Genomic DNA, 22005 nt, shown 5'->3' on the forward strand with positions numbered 1-22005 from the left:
ACAGTTGTTTTGGTAGCTAGGGTACTCCACCATGTTTGTGGCAGGCTAACAACCAACTCTAAATCAGGGCTTAAGTATGGTGGTAATGCGTATTTGCACAATTCATTACTTTTTCCTGTGGAAAAACCCCATAAAATTTGGCATCCCATTCTCAAACTGAAAACAATTTTGGTACAATGCTTTGAGGAACAACTTTGTAAGTATTCACATGATTGGAAAGGCCATGCAAAACAATTCTGCAATACCTTCAATCCTACGCATTTGAACGTGTTTCACATATTTCGCACAGCCAACGCCTTACACTCCTCACTTGCGACCATGATGAATAGAAATAATGTGAGGCTTGGAAACCAGGCCCAATTCCCAATGTAATCACATAAAACTTACAAAATCACATTTTTAGAAGTGTCATTTGGAGAAGGCCTTTTTTTACTCCTATGGATTTGAAAGTATGGGAACGAGTCAGAAAAGTATTTTCAACTAATCAAACATTTCTTTCAAAGTAAATTCAGTTGGTTTGTTGTTATTCCACCAGCTCTGCGCGCAGCTATTACTAGGAAAAGGGTATGTCCAGCACAGTAGGAAATATTCTGTGAAGTATTAGTGCTTATGAGGAACGCCCTAACCCATTTAAGACAAACTTTGAAAACATCCTTTGAAAGTCACAAGTTATTTTATAACATAATATTAGTAATGTCACAAGCCCCTCACTTCATTCACAACAGTGGAGTAACGAAACTTGAGCCCCCCCCCCCGGCCCCCACCCCCCCTGCAAAATACATGGACTGCTCTGGACCGAGTCAGAAGCTCTTAGGCCAGTGGCCCGCCACGCGTGCACAGTGCCGGTGGGGGGCCCCTGGACTGAGGGAGCTGCTGGGGCTATTGTTACACCACTGATCCACTATGCTATTCTTTGTTTCAAAAAAATCAAAGGATGGTATCCCATGATGCACTTCTTTTGGATGCATGCCCACACACAGCAATACGGTGGGAATGGTTTGCAGTGCTGATAGTCAATGCTCAGTGGTCATTTAATAACAGTAGAGCAGCAGCTGGACTTACTTGCATTTCGGGAGATCACCTTCAATGGAGCACGTTCCTCCATGCATACACCTGCATGCTGGTGGCATTGTAGGGGGAGGTTCGATGGCTGAGGAAATGGGAAGCCATGCACATGTTAAATGAGCCCCTTTGGCAAGGCATGCAACTTGTACGTTTAATGCAAGGGGTGGCAGTGCTGAGGCTTGTTCAGTACATGCTAGGGTATATGAAACAGTCATGCCTGCACAATAGCAAGCCATTCGTTTACATAATAAATACATGACAGGAACATACCATACCTCGGTTAATTCTATGATAACATGAAAGTAAGCTATAATGAATACATGCAGTCAAAGCTATTATGTTTGAAAGAGCAGGAAGGTGGAAGTGACGCTGTCCGCACCTTATTTTAATTAGTTTTGCCTTCTGTGGCTAAATGCATGGAGTAAAAACCTATGATCCGGTGAGTAAGCCGGATACACATTAGCCATTAAGCTAAATGAAAGGCAAGCGGGATTACTTGTGCTGACCTTTAGGCTTCACACCTTAAGCTGATAATGGCGTGAAGAATTTAACATTATGAAGGAACTGACATCTGCAACATAAACTACTTGATTATTCTCTTCTTCAGTGTTTTGTGTAGCACTAAATGAAAGAGGGCGAGAACAGGGAAAATTAGGCAATTATTAAAGCACCGAGTAAGAAGACACATGCTTATTAGCAAGCATTGGACAATGTGAGAAGATATCCTTATGGAATGAATGAGAGCAAAGGGGTGAACAAGTAATGGAAGGAGTAAGAGGGACAAAAAGCAACCAAGTCAGGGAAGACATTAGAATGGAAGTAGAATGAACTGGAAGGAGACGAAAAAAGGTGGGTCAAGGATTAGATGAGGTGAGTTAAAAGCGATTTGGGGCTAGCCACTGGATGGTATGTGAGGGAAGAGAAAGGTATAACAGTACAGGAAGTGGTAAGAGGAGGGAAGAGTAAGGCGAGAGCGGAAAGGTAAGATACAGAGCATGGGGTAAAAACTGGAAACAACTGGAGAAGAAAAGGCCAAGGCATGCATTGAAAGGGCTAGGAGAAAGAAAGCCTATACATGATACAACAAAGGAATCTAGTAGACACTGCACCACAAGGGGAGAAAAGCCTTAAGGCATCCTTACTGATAATTCTCTGCCTGGAATTCCGAGGAAGAGGTTCAAGAAGTATATCCTACAATTTTAAGATTTCATTTAACTCAGGAAACATTGAACAATGGAAGTGTTTGAAGTCAATGATAGATCAGATAAATCAGTTTCACAAAAATAGGACTTTGTTTTCCACTTACATGCTCGTGTGAGTTTTCATTTTTTGCAACCTGCTAAATATTCATATTTTAGTTCAATGGGTGTGAGTATTTTTTAGTGTGCCATAAGAAATGAGTGTGACGTTAATCATGTATGCAATAACCACTTTTTATGTGAATGTGTGAAATGCCACATAAAGTACAAAACAGCATGCTCCACTATCAAACAAATCATTATTCCCACCATCACAAGGTTCCATGTCTAAACAATACCAAAGTAATGGTAATCCTCGTTATATGTCTCCACTTTGAAGGAAGATCTACCTGCATCACATTGTGTATCACTGCCTTCAATAAATCGTGAGCTTTGTGGACAAGAGCACGTGTATCCTCTAGGTCGCAGCAGGCACAGATGGGAGCAGACATCCTTACAGGGGCTGGAAACTGGAAAGGAAATCATGCAATCAAGTGTCAGTAAAAGCACTTCAGAATATGTTGGCTTATATTTTTTTCAACTGTACACTTCAGATGACATTGTTTGGCATTAGTCACCACATGAGCTTTGTCCCACTTCAAGGCTGAGCCTGAAACTGAGAGAACATTATGTCCCCTTAAGAGGGACAGATAATGACATACCTACGCATGTTTGGAAACACTATCAGGAGCTTTGTTGTTGATGAAGAAATCATATTTGTTTTACCTGGAATATACAACTTGACTGTTCTTTGTGGTGCTGAGTTAGAAAAGAGTGCTGTGTCTGGCTTTCAGGAACTTAAACACTGATTGACTCCACTGATGCGGATGACATCACCCCATGAATCATGCAATTTGTTTTTACTGGAGACAGTGGACAAACTAATTTGGACTATTTTTAATCACTGGATATGGACAACGTTCTCAAAAAAACAAAGGAGCCATTTCTAAAAAGAAAATGGAGGCGCCCAAATGAATATAAGTGGCCAAAAGGTGTTACCTGCACTCACAAATGACACATTCTCAGATATGCCAACTCACACAGTGCAATCACGTGACACACTGTCGCCCAGTGAGAAGCTGATATCACACAGTGGCAAGGAAAACGAGCTAAAAACTACTGCAAATGGTGGATTTCCAGCTCGTTTTCGGAGACTGAACTGCTGAAGTCCATTAAGGGGTGTGAAAACACCCCAGGACACCGGCACCAGCCTCAGCAAGTTTTTTGGGGGAGGAAAGGGTTTGGAGGTGGGGTGGGGGAAAAAGTGTATCTTTGGTACTTCTTAGCACGAGACCTCCACCCCCTGCAAGGCCACACTTCCTTCTCACACGGTGCATTTTATGTTTCAGTTGGCAGGCGTGCGTTCTAATTTGCAGAATAAGGATCTCCTGAGTTTTTGCGAGTGCAGATGTTGTATACTATGGTGAAATAGCCACCAGTTGAATAGATTTTCTGTTGACTTATGGAGCTAGAAACATGGATGCCTAAACTTGCCCTTGCTAATAAAATATTTGTCAGGGGTGTAGTTAAAGCAGAAAAGTGCCCTAAACATTTATTTTGTTTTCCAATGGATGTAGCGAAAAGGATTTAAACAAATGGAAACATTTTATCGACCCAGACCATAAAAGGAGAAAAAGGACCAAAATCCACCATTCACAAAACCCTCTTAGTGTAAAACGTGTGCAGGATCAGATCTGTCAGAGACAGACATACGTCTGGAAATAAGGAAATCTCATACATTTCTAAGTGGAGTGCCTGATGGCTTTGAGATTCTTAAAAATGTGGTCAAGTTTTCTAATCTTTGATGTAGGCCTGCAACTGTATGGTACTCCCCGTTCATGGATTTTGCCTACCTTTTGACCACAGAATTAAAGTTATTTTTCAGGTCCACACTGGTTGTTGCACTTTTAGTCGCATTGTTTGTGACTGACACTTAAAGCCACGTTATTTGCTTTTCACAGGACGTTTGGGTTGAGTGTAGTTATTTACATATTTAAAGGTTCCGTTTATAATTCCTATTGTGAATTCATTTAAAAAAAAAAATCCCTAAGCCTCAGGACAGGGGAGTAGTCTCAATATTTTGTTTTCTGCATATTGCACCATGTTGTCAATCAAAGGAACTTACTCGAATGGTTGTATCTGAGTTGATGATAGACTCGCACTTGCGTGAGCCATGGATTCACGGTCAGCACTTTAGTTTTTCCTCCATTCCCAAACTTATCCTCTTTCCACACCTCTCCCTTCTCCTTCGTTGTCCAGTAGAGATGACTTTCAAAGACATCCAGGCTATAAGGATTTCCGAGGTCTTATCAAACACAAGAAAAACATGTCACTGACCAAAATATTTATAAACTACTAAAAATGCATGATAAATCCCAACTCTGTTTGTGCTGCGCAGCTTTACAGTGAACTAGTTTCTGCAAGCAAAAATAACAAACTCAATGTAGCAACAAACATTAGCAGCAAAGTTTGCGAGCAGATCCTTGACAAATATTTATAAAACAAGCAAGGCTGTTCAAAAGCAAATCAAATGTACTTGATTTTAGTTCCTACAACACAAATGTCTGTGCAGATGTTATAGTGTACAACCTTTGACCATGAGGCCCATTAATGTATTCTTGGGTTACATGAGGTGTTTTAATTATGTATTTCTAAGACATAATCACACTTTAAATTGTATGGCACAAAGACATATGTGACGAATTAACACATAAGCGTGAGATTTCTATTCATGACCCTTGCTTTAATGGATGATCTTTTCTTCCCTGTGAATAGGAATGGCTACCACAACTGGCATCAGTATTTTCATGAGTTTGCCCGCAATTAACCTTTGGTGCCGGGGTGTAGAGAGGCGCAGGTGGCAGACTGGCATGTTTCTGAGAATGGAATCTTCACAAGGAAGAAAGTGGCGGCTACTTCGAAACATGGTAAACTGATCTTTAGACATTTAAAACAGGGTAAAGTACCAGATTAATTAAAAAACAATGCACCCAACTCCGCATGCAGCTGGACAGACAAACGTGCAGATCAAAAATAATTGTATAGCCGTGCCTTTAGGGCATGCTATTTCTTTCTAACTCTTCATAAGGTGGCTTATCAAGTATGCCATTGACTCTGGTGTAAGCAAAGAAAATAGTTCCCCTGAAACTTAATGGAATAATAAAAGGCAGAGGTAGGTGCTGGTCAGTGGGCCTGTCACAGCCCTGACATCAGTACAACTGCACTGGCTGCACTAATGGATTGTATGTTACTATATCACAGTCAAAATATCGACCTACAATAGTATGGCATCCTCATTACGTACTACTACATCGTCACGGAAATTACATAAGTACTATTCTTATGTTATGTTATCTTTTATCTTATCTTGTGAGTGGTCTAAGGCATATGGCAAATCAGAGAAGTAAAAAGGGTAATCTGCAGGAAACAACATGAACTTTCAAGACTGCAAATTAAATTTCCTCAGACTCACTTTCTATTCTCTACTAGTGTGCCCCTTCTACATAGTAAAGTGATAAATATATGTTCATAATTGAATACATGGTTGACAAATTACACTAAAAAAGAGAGAAAGCCTGTTGCTTTGAAACTAGGCAGCAGACTGTGCCAATGTGATGTGGTCAATTTCTGCTTTAATCCATTTCCTGCTATAGTGATGTTTAAATGGTGTCTTAGAAGAGAAGCTAAAATCTGATTTAAGATTTCAATTCAGGCCCTGCATTTTTACCTCCAACTAAAACAGTTCTCCTTTCACTACCATCGTACTTCATGGTTTCAACAATATTTTCTTTAGAGTCACTCCAGTAGATCCTGTCATTGTTTAAATAATCAATGGTAAGGCCAGTTGGCCAGCCGAGGTCTTCTGAGATCAGGACTCGCCTTTGCTGACCATCCATCCAAGCACATTCAATCTTCGGCTGTCTTCCCCAGTCAGTCCAGTACATGAGTCTGCAAACATAACACAGAGAGAAAGATCAGCTTTCAACTCCAGAGTTAAAGATGTGATTCAATTAGATTGATAACTTTTTTCAACAAATTAAAAAAGTCATAAAAGTACAAAGTGATATCAACAATATATAAAATACACAGACATGAGATTGCACAAATATATTAAAACATTAGTTTAAACAACCTCATCTCATACCATCCTTTCCGAGTTAAACTACCTTCTAAATAAAGTGAATACAGAGAGAAGAATACACAAACATGCTAACCTTTTAGTAGAAACAACCTAATATCAAACCATCCATTTCCTGATTTGTATTGCCTTCATGAAAAAAGTGCTACATTTAAACACACACATGGGTTGTCAAGTGCAAACAGGCAGTTTAGCTCAGATTTATAGTCTCTAATATGCTATGCAAAGAAGATTGGTTTAAGATTATATCGCCTCAAATGCTTATAGAAACCCCAGGACAGCATAAAGTGCTCAGTGCCTTGCTGGGTGTGCCTGTGACAAGGGCAAGGTGTCATATCCAGAGGGCATACCTTCATTGCCGGGAATGCAACTAAGTTATGTGCTATGCCAGCATGAAATCTAGACATTACAACACGATCAATATTAGTCGCAGAAGATAAGTAATACTGACAAATAACCAGTAGGACAGATTATATCTAATAGACAACAGTCGACTTCCTTAACACAGCACACATTCTACGGTCCTGCCTATGATTAAGAAAACATGTATAGATAAAACTGATATCGAGGGTCAAGGATTGACGATGATCTTGAAGAGCAGAAATATTAAATGAAACTACTAAAGGACACACCAATGTAAGGGAGCCCAGGGACATTTAAATAAATGATCCAGAGCGGTACAGTCTGAAATGACTGATTTGGTAAAGCCAGTTTCCGCTTTGGACCAAACAGCGAACCACAGTAATAGGGGTTTTACAAGGAGCAGATCTTCTAAAAATTGCAATCCAACCTCCCTGTGCATAATCACTGAAGAAACTGAGGCAGGCTTAACAGCTGCTTCAAAAAGAAAGTCTCCTCTACCAGGAGGGGGCTGCTGGAGGTTTAACCTAACCCCACAGTCCTCTTTCAAATGTGGCAGTGGACAGTCCTCTATCTTTATATGTGTCTACCATCTCTTTAACCGGTCAACTGCCCAACTTGGGTGAAAACCTAAAGATCCCCAGACAATTCCTGGTCAACTTGGATCTAGCATTAACGACCAGTTGGGACCATGTGCCATTGCTCCTAGAAAGTATCCCTAAATAGCAAAAGGAGTTAACTCTAACAATAGGTGATTCCCCAATAGAGAAAGATCAGCACTTCTGTGACTTCTTCCCACAGACCATAATAAATGTTTTGGATTTATTATTAACCATTTTCTTAGAGTCCATAAAATCCCTAAATACATTCATCAGTTTCTGGAGGCTGATTGTTCTCCTAGATAATAAAACAGCAACATCAGCATATAACAAGACAGGGACAGGCCTACCTGCAATGCTGGGTGCATCGGCTTACACAGCTTGGAGAGCACATTCTACTCCATTAATAAAAAGGGAAAACAAAAAAGTCAGCAGTACACAGCCCTGTCTGATTCTCCTCTTCACTCCAAAGAGGGGAGAGCATTCTCCATTGTGGCCATACCATACCTTCGATGAAAGGTTCCTGTAAAGATGGGCCAGAAACAAATGATCTCCTCCAGGGCACCAAGAGAGATCAAGGTAGGCCAAAGGATAGAATGGTTAACTAAATCAAAAGTGCTACAAAAATCAGCAAAACAAAGATAAAAGGACCCAGGCTCAGCCTTGGTATACTTGCAAATCAGCAACTTGAGGTACACACATTGTTCGATTGTACCCATAACCTTCCTAAAACCAAACTGCACCTCCGATAGTATGGAGTTTTCCCATGCCCAATCCTCAAGTCTCAACATGAGAATCCTACTCATCATTTTCACTGAGGAGTCTAGGAGGGATATATGGTGATGACATTTAGAGTCTGTCTTGTATCCTTTCTTAAAGATTGGGACAATAATAAACACAGCCCAGGAGGGCCGATCTAAAACTCTGCTGCTGCATTAAATACCCGTGTCAGGATGGGGCACCGTAGATCACTCAAGGATTGAAAGGCATGGAACAGGACCCCGTCTGGGCATGGGGACTTTCCACCTCTGCTTTGTTCAAGGGCAAGGAGAACCTCCTGAAGAGTCAAAGCTAATTGGAGATGGTTCAAACACATGGCTTGTTTGCCCACAGCTGGTCGGCAAACCTCCTGGGCAGAATCAGAAATGATTGCAATATGTGCCACCCATGCCTCCCAAAAAACAAAAGAACTGAGCTCAGGGACACTGTCATTCTTAAAAAAAAGTGCATTAACAGTATTCCAAAACAACTTAGGGTCATGTGTATCGGCAGCCTGTAGCAATTTAGGCCAGGCCTCTTCTTGCAATGCCTTTTTCCTACCCACTAATACTTGCCTATAATTCTTGCGCAATAGTCTTATAAGTAAGTCATGACTTTGGGGTGCTATGTAAAGCCAATTTCAGGGGCTTTGAAGCCATGGTGCACGAATAGTCAAATCACCCGCATTTTTGGGTATTATTATAAATTACATGTAGAGTAAGAAGTGCTCTTAGTGACCTGCTGATCATGTCAAAGGAGGCCAATAATTTTTCCTGATCCACCACCATCTCTAAACAGTAATCAAACTCTACAGTGTTCCTTCGTACTACCTGTCCTGTTCTAAAACAGGATTAAGATCAATCCCCGCTCATTTAATTTGTACACTATTGGGCCTTACTGAAGCAATATTAACTACGGATTCAGAAACGCCAGCATTTATGTTCCAGGAGGACAAGTACAGAACAGGTGGGTTGTGATCTCTCATTAGAGTTGGGATAACACAAAAAGAACTAAACAAATAAACAAATTATTAGCAATGGAAGAGACAAGAACATGGTCAATAAGAGTAGTGGGCTCTCTACCTATAACAGAAAGAATCAACATGAATTTATCAGTGCAACTACTAGTAAGTAAAATGAGGTCATATTTAAAAATTAATGAATTAAATGCATCCCCACAGTCATTGTGTGGGAAATGCGGTATACCATCCCTTTCTGTATCTGTAATCCCACATATCCACTTAGCCAGCAAGGGGCAGACCTGGATATTAAAGGCACCAGCTCAAAGTATAATAAAATTGGAATGAATTGGACATAAGAAGGCTTCCAACCAAAGTCGAGTGCACAAACCACCATATTGCATGACAAATTAAATACATTATTATAAAAAATGATCACCACTAAATCAGGACCACCCCTAGATGGCAGCCAGATAAACTGGGAATTGGCTGTTAATTTGGCAATTCACAAAATAGGGTGTGTGGTAAATGAGGAAACTTCAGCATTGGTGGTAACATCTGAACAATACAATGTCTTTAAATAGTCTTCATGATTATTACACGTGGACTTTGGGCACATGCTTATCAGTGGCCCTTCCACAAACTCTGTATAAAAGGTAATGGTGACTGTAAGAGAACACAAAAGCTCATTGTACCATCGGACTGAAGCTGGCCCCGCTGATGAGGCCAAATAAAGCTAAAACCATCCTGTAGCTGCTTTTGTTCCTGTTCATGGGGTGTGGGGGGTGTGGGCGAGCAATGCAGCAAGACTGTACCTCTTGGAGTAGGACCAAAGCTGATTTAGATATGGCAGCTCCCTGCCTGTTTGGTGGCACTGTGAGCAAAAATAACAATGTGTTGGAATTCAGCTCAAAGTGATTACCAGTGACTGAGGTTATTTCAATCTTTCCACCCATCACTGTTTTTGTGTTCTATGGCTTAGAGCAAATACATTTCACTTTCAATTGTAGGTGTTATCTACATCAAGCAGTGCATGTTATGACAGAAAAACAGCATCTTTCAAGTACTTTCTCTAGTTATAGTACAATGAATACTTGCTGAATAACTCCTGAATGCACTCTGAAGCTAATGCTCATTTATGCATCTAGCACAGTAGTAGATCACCCTCATTTTTTTTAGAAAAGTCTGTTGTTCTAATGACTCCTTCTTATGACCAATGTTGCTGTAGGTGCCTCCATGGTCTTCTGTAGATTTTGATGGTACATCTGATTGCAAAATATGAGTCTTTTTACAAAGCTGAAAGTGGACTGTTAGTGTGCTAGAATGCTAAGTTTACAAGCCTGGGTGGGGAATGGCAGTAATCTTGAATCCTATTGAAAGCTAAGGTCATCTTGAATTCAAACTCTAGCTAAAGTTGGTATGTTCCCTCACCCTCTGAATTTATGACAAAATGAGAACTATAATCTCCTTTTCAATGTATGATCAGAGGGAGATAGGGGTTTATCTACCATTGGTACAGCAGGTGCAGCAGCCCAATGAACCCTGACAATTATGGTATTTTACTATCGAAAAAGCAGTCAAAGGGCCCTTTCCCTTGCATGCACCAGGTTGCACGACATCCTTACAACACTACTGCGTGAGGATAGTGTGTTGGGATGTGTTTATTGATACAGATGCAATACTGGAACTTTTGAAAACATCTAGGGCCTGTTTTCAGGGATCTTAGTTTGCACCCTGAGCTCTGCCATTGCATGCCACCTAGAGCCTTTGTACAGATTGCAGTAGAAACTGAAGGAGCATCAGAACCTCTGGTTTGAGTGAAAAGATGGACCTCTACAGATAGCATTAAACAACATCTTTGCAATTTCTCAAAAGTCTACCAAGATAAATTGAAAACGTATTAGACATCCATGGTGTCAAATGATGGTTTGCAAAACAACTCCAATCACTGTTCTACAACACTTCTTTATCACTAAACTCACACAGACTGTTGCTGTGGGATAAGCTCACATCTGCTGCCTTTACCTGGGGAACCATGATTTCACAGTGGTCTATCCTGGACTTTGCAACCTTTTTAGGTCTGGCTTGACATTGGCCTTCTCTGCCAACCTATTGTTACCACTTATTTTTAAATAAAGAGTGGATCTTGGCTCCATCCATCCAGAATCCACCATCACTATTGCCTTCTTGGTGCATCATTACATCTCCTATAGAGTGTTTGCATTGTAATGCATGACAGACCATTTTACATCTCAAAATTACACGGACTCATCTTATAGATGTATTATAATCTCTGTGTTATCGTAAAAATATTTATTTTTCTGTGTAGCAGGCTTTGTTAATTTTTTTGTCTCAAACTGCAACTCTGATCCAATGACTTTGTGTTTGTTTTAGAACTGTTGACAGTTGAGTATACGTGCTGATGAGCGCAATTCTTACCCAAGTTTAGGATTCACAGCAATCGCTGCTGGCTGGTCCAGCTCAGATGAAACAAGCCATTTCCTGTATCTTCCGTCCAACATGGCCACCTCTATTCGGTTTGTCCCTGCATCGGTCCAGTACAGATGCCTGCATTTTTGGGATTAAAATACAAAATGCCATTTTCAGCTCTTCATTTTTCAGTAAGTATGAATAAACATTTCAGCATGTAATTTCTAGATGCCTTTAAAGCTATTTATTTGATTGACTTTCTGCTTTCATACGGATATAATTATCAGAAAATATACTTACTCATTTATTTACAAAATTCAACCTAATTAATCACAGGTTAAATATAAACGTCAATTACAGTGCAGTTGTTAAATCTATTTTACTCTTTTTTTAATCTTCCTTTCAGTATCATACAGTCTTTCCGTAAACAATATATTTGAAAAGAGAACTACAATGTTCCTGTAACAGCTATTTTAAATCAGCAAGCCAATCACATTTGTCATGAGGCTAAACAAATCCTCTAAATTCTGATTTTGTTGGAAAAACAAAGGGAGGAGTCATTATTTGGGCATTTTTATCTTAAGGAACACAGCAGGAGCATTCAGCAAGTTCCCAGAGAACCGCATCTGTGTCTGACTTTCAGGACGGTACCACTTTTTGCACACATCCTAAAAATCTACCGGGGTTCGCCCCTCCCCCCCCCCATGTATACGTTGGAAATATAACATAGCCATGGATATTGAACATGAATGGACAGTAGTTTTGAGATCCAAATAGTTTCCTACAACAATAATAATCAACAGTGGGGCATCATCCCTGTTCTGAACATGAATTGTCAGGGCACTTTAGGGAAAAATAAAATGGCGCCGTTTAGTTTACTGGTGTTCCAGAACGTGTAGCAATTCATCAAAGACAATTTAATAATCGAACTTACGGTCAAGAACCATTTAAAGGGGCTTCTGTCTCATTTAAATGTAATTTAACAGAAGTAAATTATTGCTCATTCGTGCAATGGTGTCATTCAGACAGTCTGTGCCTTGCTGTTTCCCTACTTATTGGCCTGGAATGTGTTGTCTTTGGCAGGAAAGGAAAATGCTATTTTAACCTGCTGAATAATTGAATAAAAATAATATGCAATTCTAAAACGGAGCCCTGGTACATTAATGGACAGGCATCTTTGTTTGCACGAGTCTAGCATGGTCATCCCTATTTAAGCAGAAAAGAAATGAACACCACGGAAAAGCCACCGAAATGTATTAAAACGCGTTCAACACAGGCAGTAGCAACACAGTAAGGTGTGATACCAAAAAGAGATTAAATGCAAGTGAGATAAAGAACAGCAAGAAAGCATAAAAACTAAATAAACGAAAGACCACACCTCCCAACAATCCTTCACATTTTGCCGCAGTATTTTATATTATACCCCACAGACTTGGGTATCTCACAAGTAGAGCATTGGATGTGACATTGGAAGTAGTTATATATTTCGCAAACATATGCAAAAGAGATCCAATGTATAAAGCCAATATAAGGTAAGCAAAAACGATGCAGTCCAAGGGTCGTGTTCATCTAGCTGGGAAAAAATAGATAAAAAATGCCCCATCACAAAACAATGGTAAAATAAATTGCTTGCTGACCCTAAGGGTGAAGTCAGCCAAGGACGCTAAAAGGAGGAGACACGATTTGAAAAAGAAAAAAAACAAAGGTTACAGGGATATTATAGATAGGAAATAGAATTACAAAAACCATAGAAATTCACTGCAAAAACCAAACATTACAGGGATGTTATAGTTAGGCTAACATTTTAAACATACCAAACCTCAGAAATTCACCTATTATAGTTGGAGTTATCTCAGGTAACTATAACTCGTGTCCTAAGGTAACTCTAGCTTCAGACCCCGCCATGGACAGCTTTTTTGTAAAAAATGTTACTGCAAATATTACATTGATATTATAAATGATGTTTTCAAAGATTTCCTTAGTGCCGTATTTTGTGAGCTAATTAGCAGTGCATAGAGAGGGCTTGAGTTATAGTTACCTTACGGCACGAATTAGAGTTACTTGAGATAACCCTAACTATAACAGGTGAATTTCTATGGTTTGGTACGTTTAAATGTGAGCCTAACTATAACGTCCCTATAATCTTTGTTTTTTAGTGAACTTCTATATTTTTAAGTCTATTTCCTAATTATAACGTCCCTGTAACCTTTGTTTTTTTCATTGAATTTCTATGTTTTTTTTAACTTATAGTAATTTTCATTACTATAAGTTAATCCAACCACCGCCGTTCACGGCCTTTGGCCATGTGCAGCAGCAGTTGGGCGCATGGCCTGACATCCATTTTGATAAGTGCCACGGGGAGGTGGCAGTCCCCGGGGCTGTGGGGGAGACAGGCAGCAACTCTTCATCCATTTTAGGTAAAAGCCCCCCGAGGCTAGTACCCCCGGGGCTGCAGGTTGGCCTGGGCGGCCCCCAATGTAAATGTAATTGCCCCCGGGACCTGGCCCACCCGGGGGCTGTTTTCAAAACAAATACGGGAGCCCGAGTTTTACTTTGTTTTGATTTTCTGTGGCTCCATGCTGAACATTTTTAAAAAATGATTTTTAAGTCTAGGTGGGTTCCCTCTGGAGCCCTAGCACCAGAGCTAAAGGGTCAGGAAGTCCCTACCCTGGCCCCTTTTTCTTATTTTTTTTTACTTTTTTTTAGGGACTCAACTGAATCTGAGTCCCAACATGGCTGCCAACACTTCCTTGTTGAAGTGTTGTCAGCCAAACAGATCTCACCACAAGATCGGGAGGGTTCATGGAGCCTGCACATCCCTAGATATATCAATTTGGTTCTCCTTTAAATACTAAAAAACAATATAACAGATTTACACCAACTAACAAGAGCGACATTTCTGCCAAATCATGTCATTCTGTCCAGCGGTTCAGGCGCTATCTCTGTTCAAAATCCCTATGGAAAAATGAATGGGGAAAGGGTTTTGGGACACCCCTTTTTTCTCGTTCCCGTTTGACAGATCGCCCAAAACCTTTCCAGACAGCAGCTCACGTGAGCGTAAATTTTTTGGGGGAAAATGTGGCGAAGTTTCATCAGCCAGCATAAAAGATAAGGGAAAGTAAAAATCTTTTTTTCTATAGAAACTAGGTCCTAATTATAGCTACCGAGGGGCAACTGCCTATAACTATAACTGCAACTATAACTCGCGCCCTAAGGTAACTATAATTCGTGCCTTCACCATGCACAGCTAATTACTCCACATATTATATCATTGATGACATCTTCTTTGGCATATTTGATATTATCACTACAACATTTGCAATAAAATTATTGATAAGAAAACATGGTGAGGGTGTGAGTTATAGTTACTTGAAAGAACTCTAACTATAAATGCTGAATTTTTATGGTTTTGTACGAGTAAATTCAGAACCATAATGTCCCTGTAACCTTTGTTTTATTCTGTGAATTTCTATGGGTTTTTAACTAATGAAATTTTAATTACTATAAGTTATTCCATCCTCTGCCGCACGCGGCCTTTGGCTGTGCACAGTGGGAACTGGTTGCAAGGCCTGGCCAGCAGCCAAGTCTTGTAGCCAAGCCCTTATAACCACACAACCCTGCGCCATATATGGCCTGTGGCCATGTGCAGCACAGATTGGCCACAGAGCCTGTCTCTGTTAGTGGATCTGTGAGTGGGTGCATGAGTGTCTGAGTGGGTGTGTGAGTGGGCGCATGAGTCTAAGTGCATGAATGAGGTTGTGGTTTTTCTTTCAAATTTTTTCATATTTACCAATATTTTGCAAATAATTCCTAAAAACATGGTGACAAAAATTATTTTAAACCCATATTTTGCCCCTAAAACACACCTATTTCACACCCCTGGGGTAAGAGTACCTTTACCTTGACCCCCTTATGCCAATTTCAATTGGGATTTTCACCTTCAGGGACCTTGTCCCGTGAAATTAAATGCCAGCCACAACTTTCTAGTTAAGTTGCAGTCAGCCAATTACACCGCTTCTTTTCGCATGCGCATTCATGAACATTTTTGAATTTCTGCAAAATATTTGCAAAATATTCACAAAGTCGCCACTGCCAGAGATATATAAATTTGGATTTCCCTAAATATTATAAACACAATCTGCGTACCGAAAACCTACTTTTCTGCCAAATTTGGTATAATTCATCCAGCGGTTTGGGCTGTAGACGTTTCTAAAGGTCCTATTGGAATTCACATGGGAAAAACAACTTTTTTCATCCCCCCATTTTTCGTGGCCCCCGCACGACGGATCACCCCCAAACCTTCTGTGCATTACCAGAAACACCACAACACTTTTTTTGGGAAATTTTCGTGAAGATTCAGAACATGACACCAAAGCTATAGGGAAGTCCAAAATGCTTTTTCTATGGAGACATGGTCCTAACTATAACTACCTAGTGGCAACCGCCACTAGATTATATATTAGTTAGGTGAATTTCTCACCTAACCAAGCTACGCCTCTGGGTGCAGCACCTTCAGATCTTGTTTTTTTTAACAAGTAGTATCTTTTTTGACTGCTGTTGCATAGAACGTACACTGTTCTTAGTAGGTTTTTTTGTAATACTGTGTGGTGTATTTACCAGGAGAACTTCACTGTTTGCAACAATGTGGCATAGAGTTTCTGTTCATAGACTAAACACTGTTTATAGTACTCAATTCTCTACTGATATGAAGTTAATTTCTTAATGTAGCTTCAGTGTGTGTCTAATGTTTGATACAGATAAAATCTGTCCCTAGTAGGGCATTTGTTGAGGTATTAGCCTTTATTATTTTGGCTTTCTTTAACCAGTTGTATAGCTATTTAACAACTTGTGCAATTAGGGTTTCCTATATATCTGTGGTTGGTTGATAAAGTAAACTCTGCTTCCCATAAAGTCTAAGGTGTAGGGCAGTGCTTAATTAAAGTTTATGGTATAGGGCAGTGCTTAATTTGAGACAGTATTTTCCAGTGCGGGGCACCAGCAGATATATTTGAGGATTGGAACTTATTTTTCTGCCTCAAGCATTTACTGCAAGCCAAAGGCACACATGGGAAAGGCGGAGGAAGAGAACAACGAAAAAGTGTCACAAAGGGAGAAAATAGGAAGCTGCAAGAGTGAGCTGAAGGGGCAGGGAGTGGCTGTAAATAGATTAAAGAGACCCGAGATGGCTTTAGGATTACACTGCCTCAATATTTCGTGCTCGCATATTTAATTGGAGCAGCTGCATGTTTCAGTGGAGAGCTTTGAGCACCGGCACATTTTTATTTACAAATTAAGAACTGGTATAGGGTCAATGTTGCACATAATGCTTGCTTTCAGCACCTAAGGGAATTGTGTCCGGGTTTGTAGAAATGATGCCTGATCAGCTATTTTGTACTTACAGTTAGACCTGTAATGCAATGGTTATATGGATACCTGTATGCAGGAAAATAAAGTTTGGATGATGTCATAAGTGATGTTATTGGTGATGTCATGTGAGATGTCATCAGTGATGTCATAATTGATGTCATAGAACATGTCAAGAGAGATGTCATATGTGAATCATAAGCACTGCATGGCTGGGTACAAGTTATAGTTAGTGCTGCTAACTATAACTGGTGAGTTTCTGTGTTTTTTAGTTCAAAATGCTAACTTTGTCAGTGAGAAATTCACCTAACTTTAACGTCACTTTAATGTTTTTTTTTTCAGTGAACTTCTAAGGTTCTTTTAAAAACAAAAACAGATATTCTTATTACATCTAACTATAATGTTACTTATAACCTTTGTTTTATTTCAGTTAATTTCTAGGATTTAAAAAAAAGTAAATTAGTTTATTATTTAATGGCAATCTCTAATACAGTAGTAAAAAAAAGATGGTTGGATTATTTTTTAAACTGATGGCTCTTGCGAGATGGTCGCAGGAGCCGGATGCACAATCCCCAGAGTGGACTCCAGGGCGGGCTCTACCTTCTATTCTACTCTTGTTAACCACTCGCAAGATTGTACATTTAGAATTGTTAATTACAGTGTTTTGCACATGCTGTTTAAGGTAGAAAACTGACTGGTGCACTGTTGTATAGAAGATATAAAGGAAGTATTTATTTACTGTCTTGCAAGCTGATGGGGTGCATATTTAGGTGGGTACATGGGCTGGTCTCTCCTGTCACACCTGTTATTCAGATGACAGATGTGCATATTACGGTGTGTACATGGATGAACCTTTCTTTCCAGCCCTCACTCTCAGATAAGGGGTGTGCCTAGTAGTGTGTGTGGCGAGACACTGGCCTCTCCGTTGAGACCTCTGCCTCAGATGACTAGTGTGCTTAGAAGGATGTGTGGGGAGAAATTCACCTCTCTGTTTAGATTTGTCTGTTTAGATTTATCTCTCAGATGACAGGTGTGCATAGTAGTAAGCGGAGAGGGACTGCCCTTTCCTAGCAGAACTCTGTCTTAGATGACGGGTGTACATATTAAGGTGTGTACATACTGGCCTCTCCTGTCATACCTGTCTCTCGGATGACGGGTGTGCATAGTAGGGCGTGTGCATGGACTGGCCTCTCCTTTCAGACCTCTCTCTCAGATGATTAGTGAGTGTAGTAGGATGTGTGACTGGAATGGCCTCTCCTTTAACACCTTTCTTTCAAATGACGGGTGTGTGTAGTAGGGTGTGCGCATGGACTGACCTTTTCTGTCAGACCTCTCTCTCAAATGATGGGTGTGCATAGTTGTGTGTGTGGAGAGAGACTGGCCTCTCCACTAAGACGTCTCACTCAGATGACAAGAGTGCATAGTAGTGAGTGGAAAGGGACTGCCCTTTAATATCAGACCTCTCTCTGAGATGATGGGTGTGCGTATTAGGGTGCATACATAGACTGCCCTATCCTGTCAGACCTCTCTCTCAGATGATGGGTGTGCATAGTAGGGTGTGTGGATAGACTGGCCTCTGCTATCAGACCTCTCTCTCAGATGATGGGTGTATGGAGAGAGACTGGCCTCTCTACTGAGAGCTCTCTCTTAGATGACAAGTGTGCATAGTAGTGACTGGCAAGGTACTGCAGTTTCCTGTGTACATTCCATACAGTTGTCCTCGGTTAATTATCTAATATGCAATCAGGAAGACTAAAGGTTTGCAGAGTGCCAGAGCCTAAGTGCATTGTGCTATGAAGGCTAAGGGTTGGTGAGCATTGGGGAAGATGCTCTTGGAGTTGCAGGGAATAACTCTCAAAAAGCAATGCAGTGTTTTCCAGTCGCAGAGATCGAAGAACAAGTAGCAGGCTCCGAACAATCTGGCAAGGAATGAGTCAGTTGCATTCAAGTGTTCTTAAACATCGGCCATACACAGCATGTGATTGGCCGTAATGTTTTTACTTGAAGTAACTATAACTCACGCCCATTTTACATCAGTTGTGATGTGTTCTAGGACATCTGAAATGACACTATTGATGACAACACTGTGCATGGTAGGGTCATGAACTTCAAACTGATATGAAACTAGAGGGTCACAATTGTGAGGCGAGGTATGGGTTTTTTAGTAACTTGAGACAAATGTATTTTTAAAAGGACTAAAATATAGTTAACGTAGGTAAAATCATTTAATAGCTCCCTAAATTTAATATTGTAACATTTTGGTAAACAAATATATATAGATATATATAACTGCGCCTAAAGTTACTTAACGGCACAAGCTATGTTTTTTTCAGATAAGTAAAACTATAAATATCACTATAACTGCTGAATTTCTATGATTTTTTGATTTTGTGTGGATAGAACGTGAACCTGACTATGATGTCCCTCTAACCTCTGTTTTTTTTCAGTGAATTCCTATTTTTTTTTAATGAAAAGTAATATATAATTATGATATGTTAATACATACACTGCCATGGGGGTTGGCCACAAGACAGACTATCGCCAGTAGGTAAAATAAAGATAGATATATATCAAGATACACAGTTTGTTGCCCATAGAAACAATTAGACCTTTTTCAACACAAAATGACAAGAATTACACATCTATACTTGATGGCCACATGACTGACAGCTTCTCTCGTACCACAGAAAAGAAGCAAATGTCATTGTTTCACTTGCCGTCCGCCTGATGGTGTCAACATGTGTGCTGACGCATCGCGTGGCTTAATGGTTCTAGATACGTCCCCCATGCCAGTAACCAGCAAAAGGCCGGGCTTTGAGGGCATGGTTTGGTCCTCAGAGGGTCCGTACCCTTGACAAAGTAAGATGGGGGAGAGGGACGGTTTAGCAAGCTTATTTAAAAAACAATCTATAACTGAAAAGCTTAAATAATAAACCCTAACTGAGGTTTTATACCTAAGTTTCTTTCTTTGTTTTACAGAGTGGGTCATAGGGTCTACCCACCTCTAGGACTCTACCAAGTGTTTGCCAAGAAGAGTATGCTTGTATGTTTCATATAAGTTGAATGCAACTAAGCACAATTGTGTACTACATCATCCTTGTTTACTTTAAAGATCTCACTTTAGCATGGGGGAACTGTGTGTCACCTAGTTTCATCAGTTTTGACATATTATAATTATCAAATAGTTATTTGAATGAACATGTGTATATAGCTCTTACCTTTATTTAGAAGTGCAGTGAATTTCACTAATCTCACAAAAAGGACACCGGTACAAGATGAAAAGACATTCCAGTAATAATCAAGTCTCTCCCTATTCATTTATTATTGCACATATTCGAATGAGGCTACGTACTATTGAAGTCCCATTAATTGTTTGCAAGGCATGCAAAAAAGATTGCAGCAGGAATATGTTTCAATGACAAAGACATTTACCGTACAAAGAGTGTTTGGACTGTAAGGCACAGTGAATAGGGATCTTTAATTCTGGCCTTGAAGAAAAGCAGTCAACCCTTTTGGGAGATTTGTAGTGACTGAAACATGTAGTTCCCTTGATGTAAGATTAGAGTAAAAACTCCAAAGACAACATCAGATTGTGTTTTTAACCTTGCAAGGGTTCCCCAAAAATAAACTTTCTCAGAAACATGGGATAACCACAGGCAATTTTAATATGGATTCCTTAGAAAATAGTAACAAAGAGCTTTGCTGATAAGCATTGAGCCAACCCAGACACACTAGGCATCGTGGGTGAGGACCCAAGGAAAATGCTTGCCACTAGTCTAACTGGTGGGTAAGGGTCCTTTTAACTAAAAAGGTTTCTTCCCCCAGCCCCAATATTTGTTTATTGACATGGAGAATAGATTAATTAGCAAAACAAGTTATCTCTCATTTGATATTATGATTTAAATCAGCAAGAAGTGGAGCGAATGCATAAACCTGGCTTCTCATTCTCTCTTTGTTGTAAGGATGATAAAAATAACAAATTCACTGAAAACAATCAAAGGTTAAATTGACTTTATAGTTAGGTATTTCTAATATGACCTTATGGTACATTAAAAAAACTGAAATTCACTGAAATACCAAAGGTGGAAGTGACATTATAATTAGGTATGCCAAAAAGCCAAACGTTAAAGTGATGTTTTAGTTAGGCCGTGCAATAACTTGCACCCCTGCCATGCACTGCTTATGACCTCATATAATACATCACCCATGACATGTTAAATTATATAATTGAGCCTGTTTTACTGAGATCACTTAAAGTGAATCAGTTGCAAATGCTCCCACATAAGGCAAAAACAAATTAACGTTACTTAGATACAGCTATCAGGTAAAATCAAACTGAGTGAAGCTTCCCGGTTAAACACACAAAGTACTAAATTCTTTTTCTAAGGCAGACTCACACTCAGACTTAAACAAAGGTGCTAAATGAACTGCAGTAAGATCTTAAATGCCACTGATGTTGTTTCTCACATAAAAAACGTGAATGGAGTTTGAAAGAAATGAAATGTATCAACAATGTTGGTATGCCTACTTTGGGTTTGCAGGGCTTTATTCATTTACATGGGCTATACAGATAGATTGTCCCACTGATTTTCCTGACACACAGAGATGCATTCATGTTCCTTTCAAACACATATCAGGCAAAATTGAACTGTATGAAGCTTCACTGTTAAACACACAAAGTACTAACTAATGTTTCTAAGGCTGGCTCACATGTAAACTGAAAAATAGGAGCTAAATACACTGCAGTAAGGACTGGTATATAGTTGACTTAATTACTCACATAAAAAATGTGCCTGGACATTTGTATCAAGAACCTTGGTATGTCCACACAGAGTTTGCAGGGCTTTATTCATTAACATGGGATGTTTTCTTTGTTGCTGATCAAAAAACATACGTCACTGACTATTACATGCCTATGGTGCCAGTGCTTTAGACTTTTTGCAATCATTCCTCCCATCATCTTTTATGTGTTTGATGTAACAGCCTAAGTGGCCAAGGGTATTTCCAGAAGAGAGTAAATTGCAAGGCAGAAACCAGGGTGGGGTTACTTATGATCCATTCAGGAAGGACTTTGCCTGGCAGTTTGGAATGGAC

The 22005-nt window shown here is 39.8% G+C and overlaps 1 protein-coding gene across 1 annotated transcript in view; it reads right to left on the reverse strand.

The window, feature by feature from the left end:
* Window positions 1–22005, reverse strand: part of LRP2 (LDL receptor related protein 2) — a 363947-nt gene that overhangs the window by 25677 nt on the left and 316265 nt on the right. The window contains exons 68-72 of the mRNA XM_069225286.1: window positions 11557–11685; window positions 6031–6251; window positions 4429–4608; window positions 2654–2773; window positions 1063–1150 (exon numbers count right to left, since the gene is read on the reverse strand). Of these exons, the coding sequence (XP_069081387.1) occupies window positions 1063–1150; window positions 2654–2773; window positions 4429–4608; window positions 6031–6251; window positions 11557–11685 (738 nt within the window). The remainder of the gene's footprint in view (window positions 1–1062; window positions 1151–2653; window positions 2774–4428; window positions 4609–6030; window positions 6252–11556; window positions 11686–22005) is intronic.

The sequence above is a fragment of the Pleurodeles waltl genome, chromosome 3_1 (genome assembly GCF_031143425.1).
Source record: "Pleurodeles waltl isolate 20211129_DDA chromosome 3_1, aPleWal1.hap1.20221129, whole genome shotgun sequence".
Lineage (NCBI taxonomy): Eukaryota > Metazoa > Chordata > Amphibia > Caudata > Salamandridae > Pleurodeles > Pleurodeles waltl.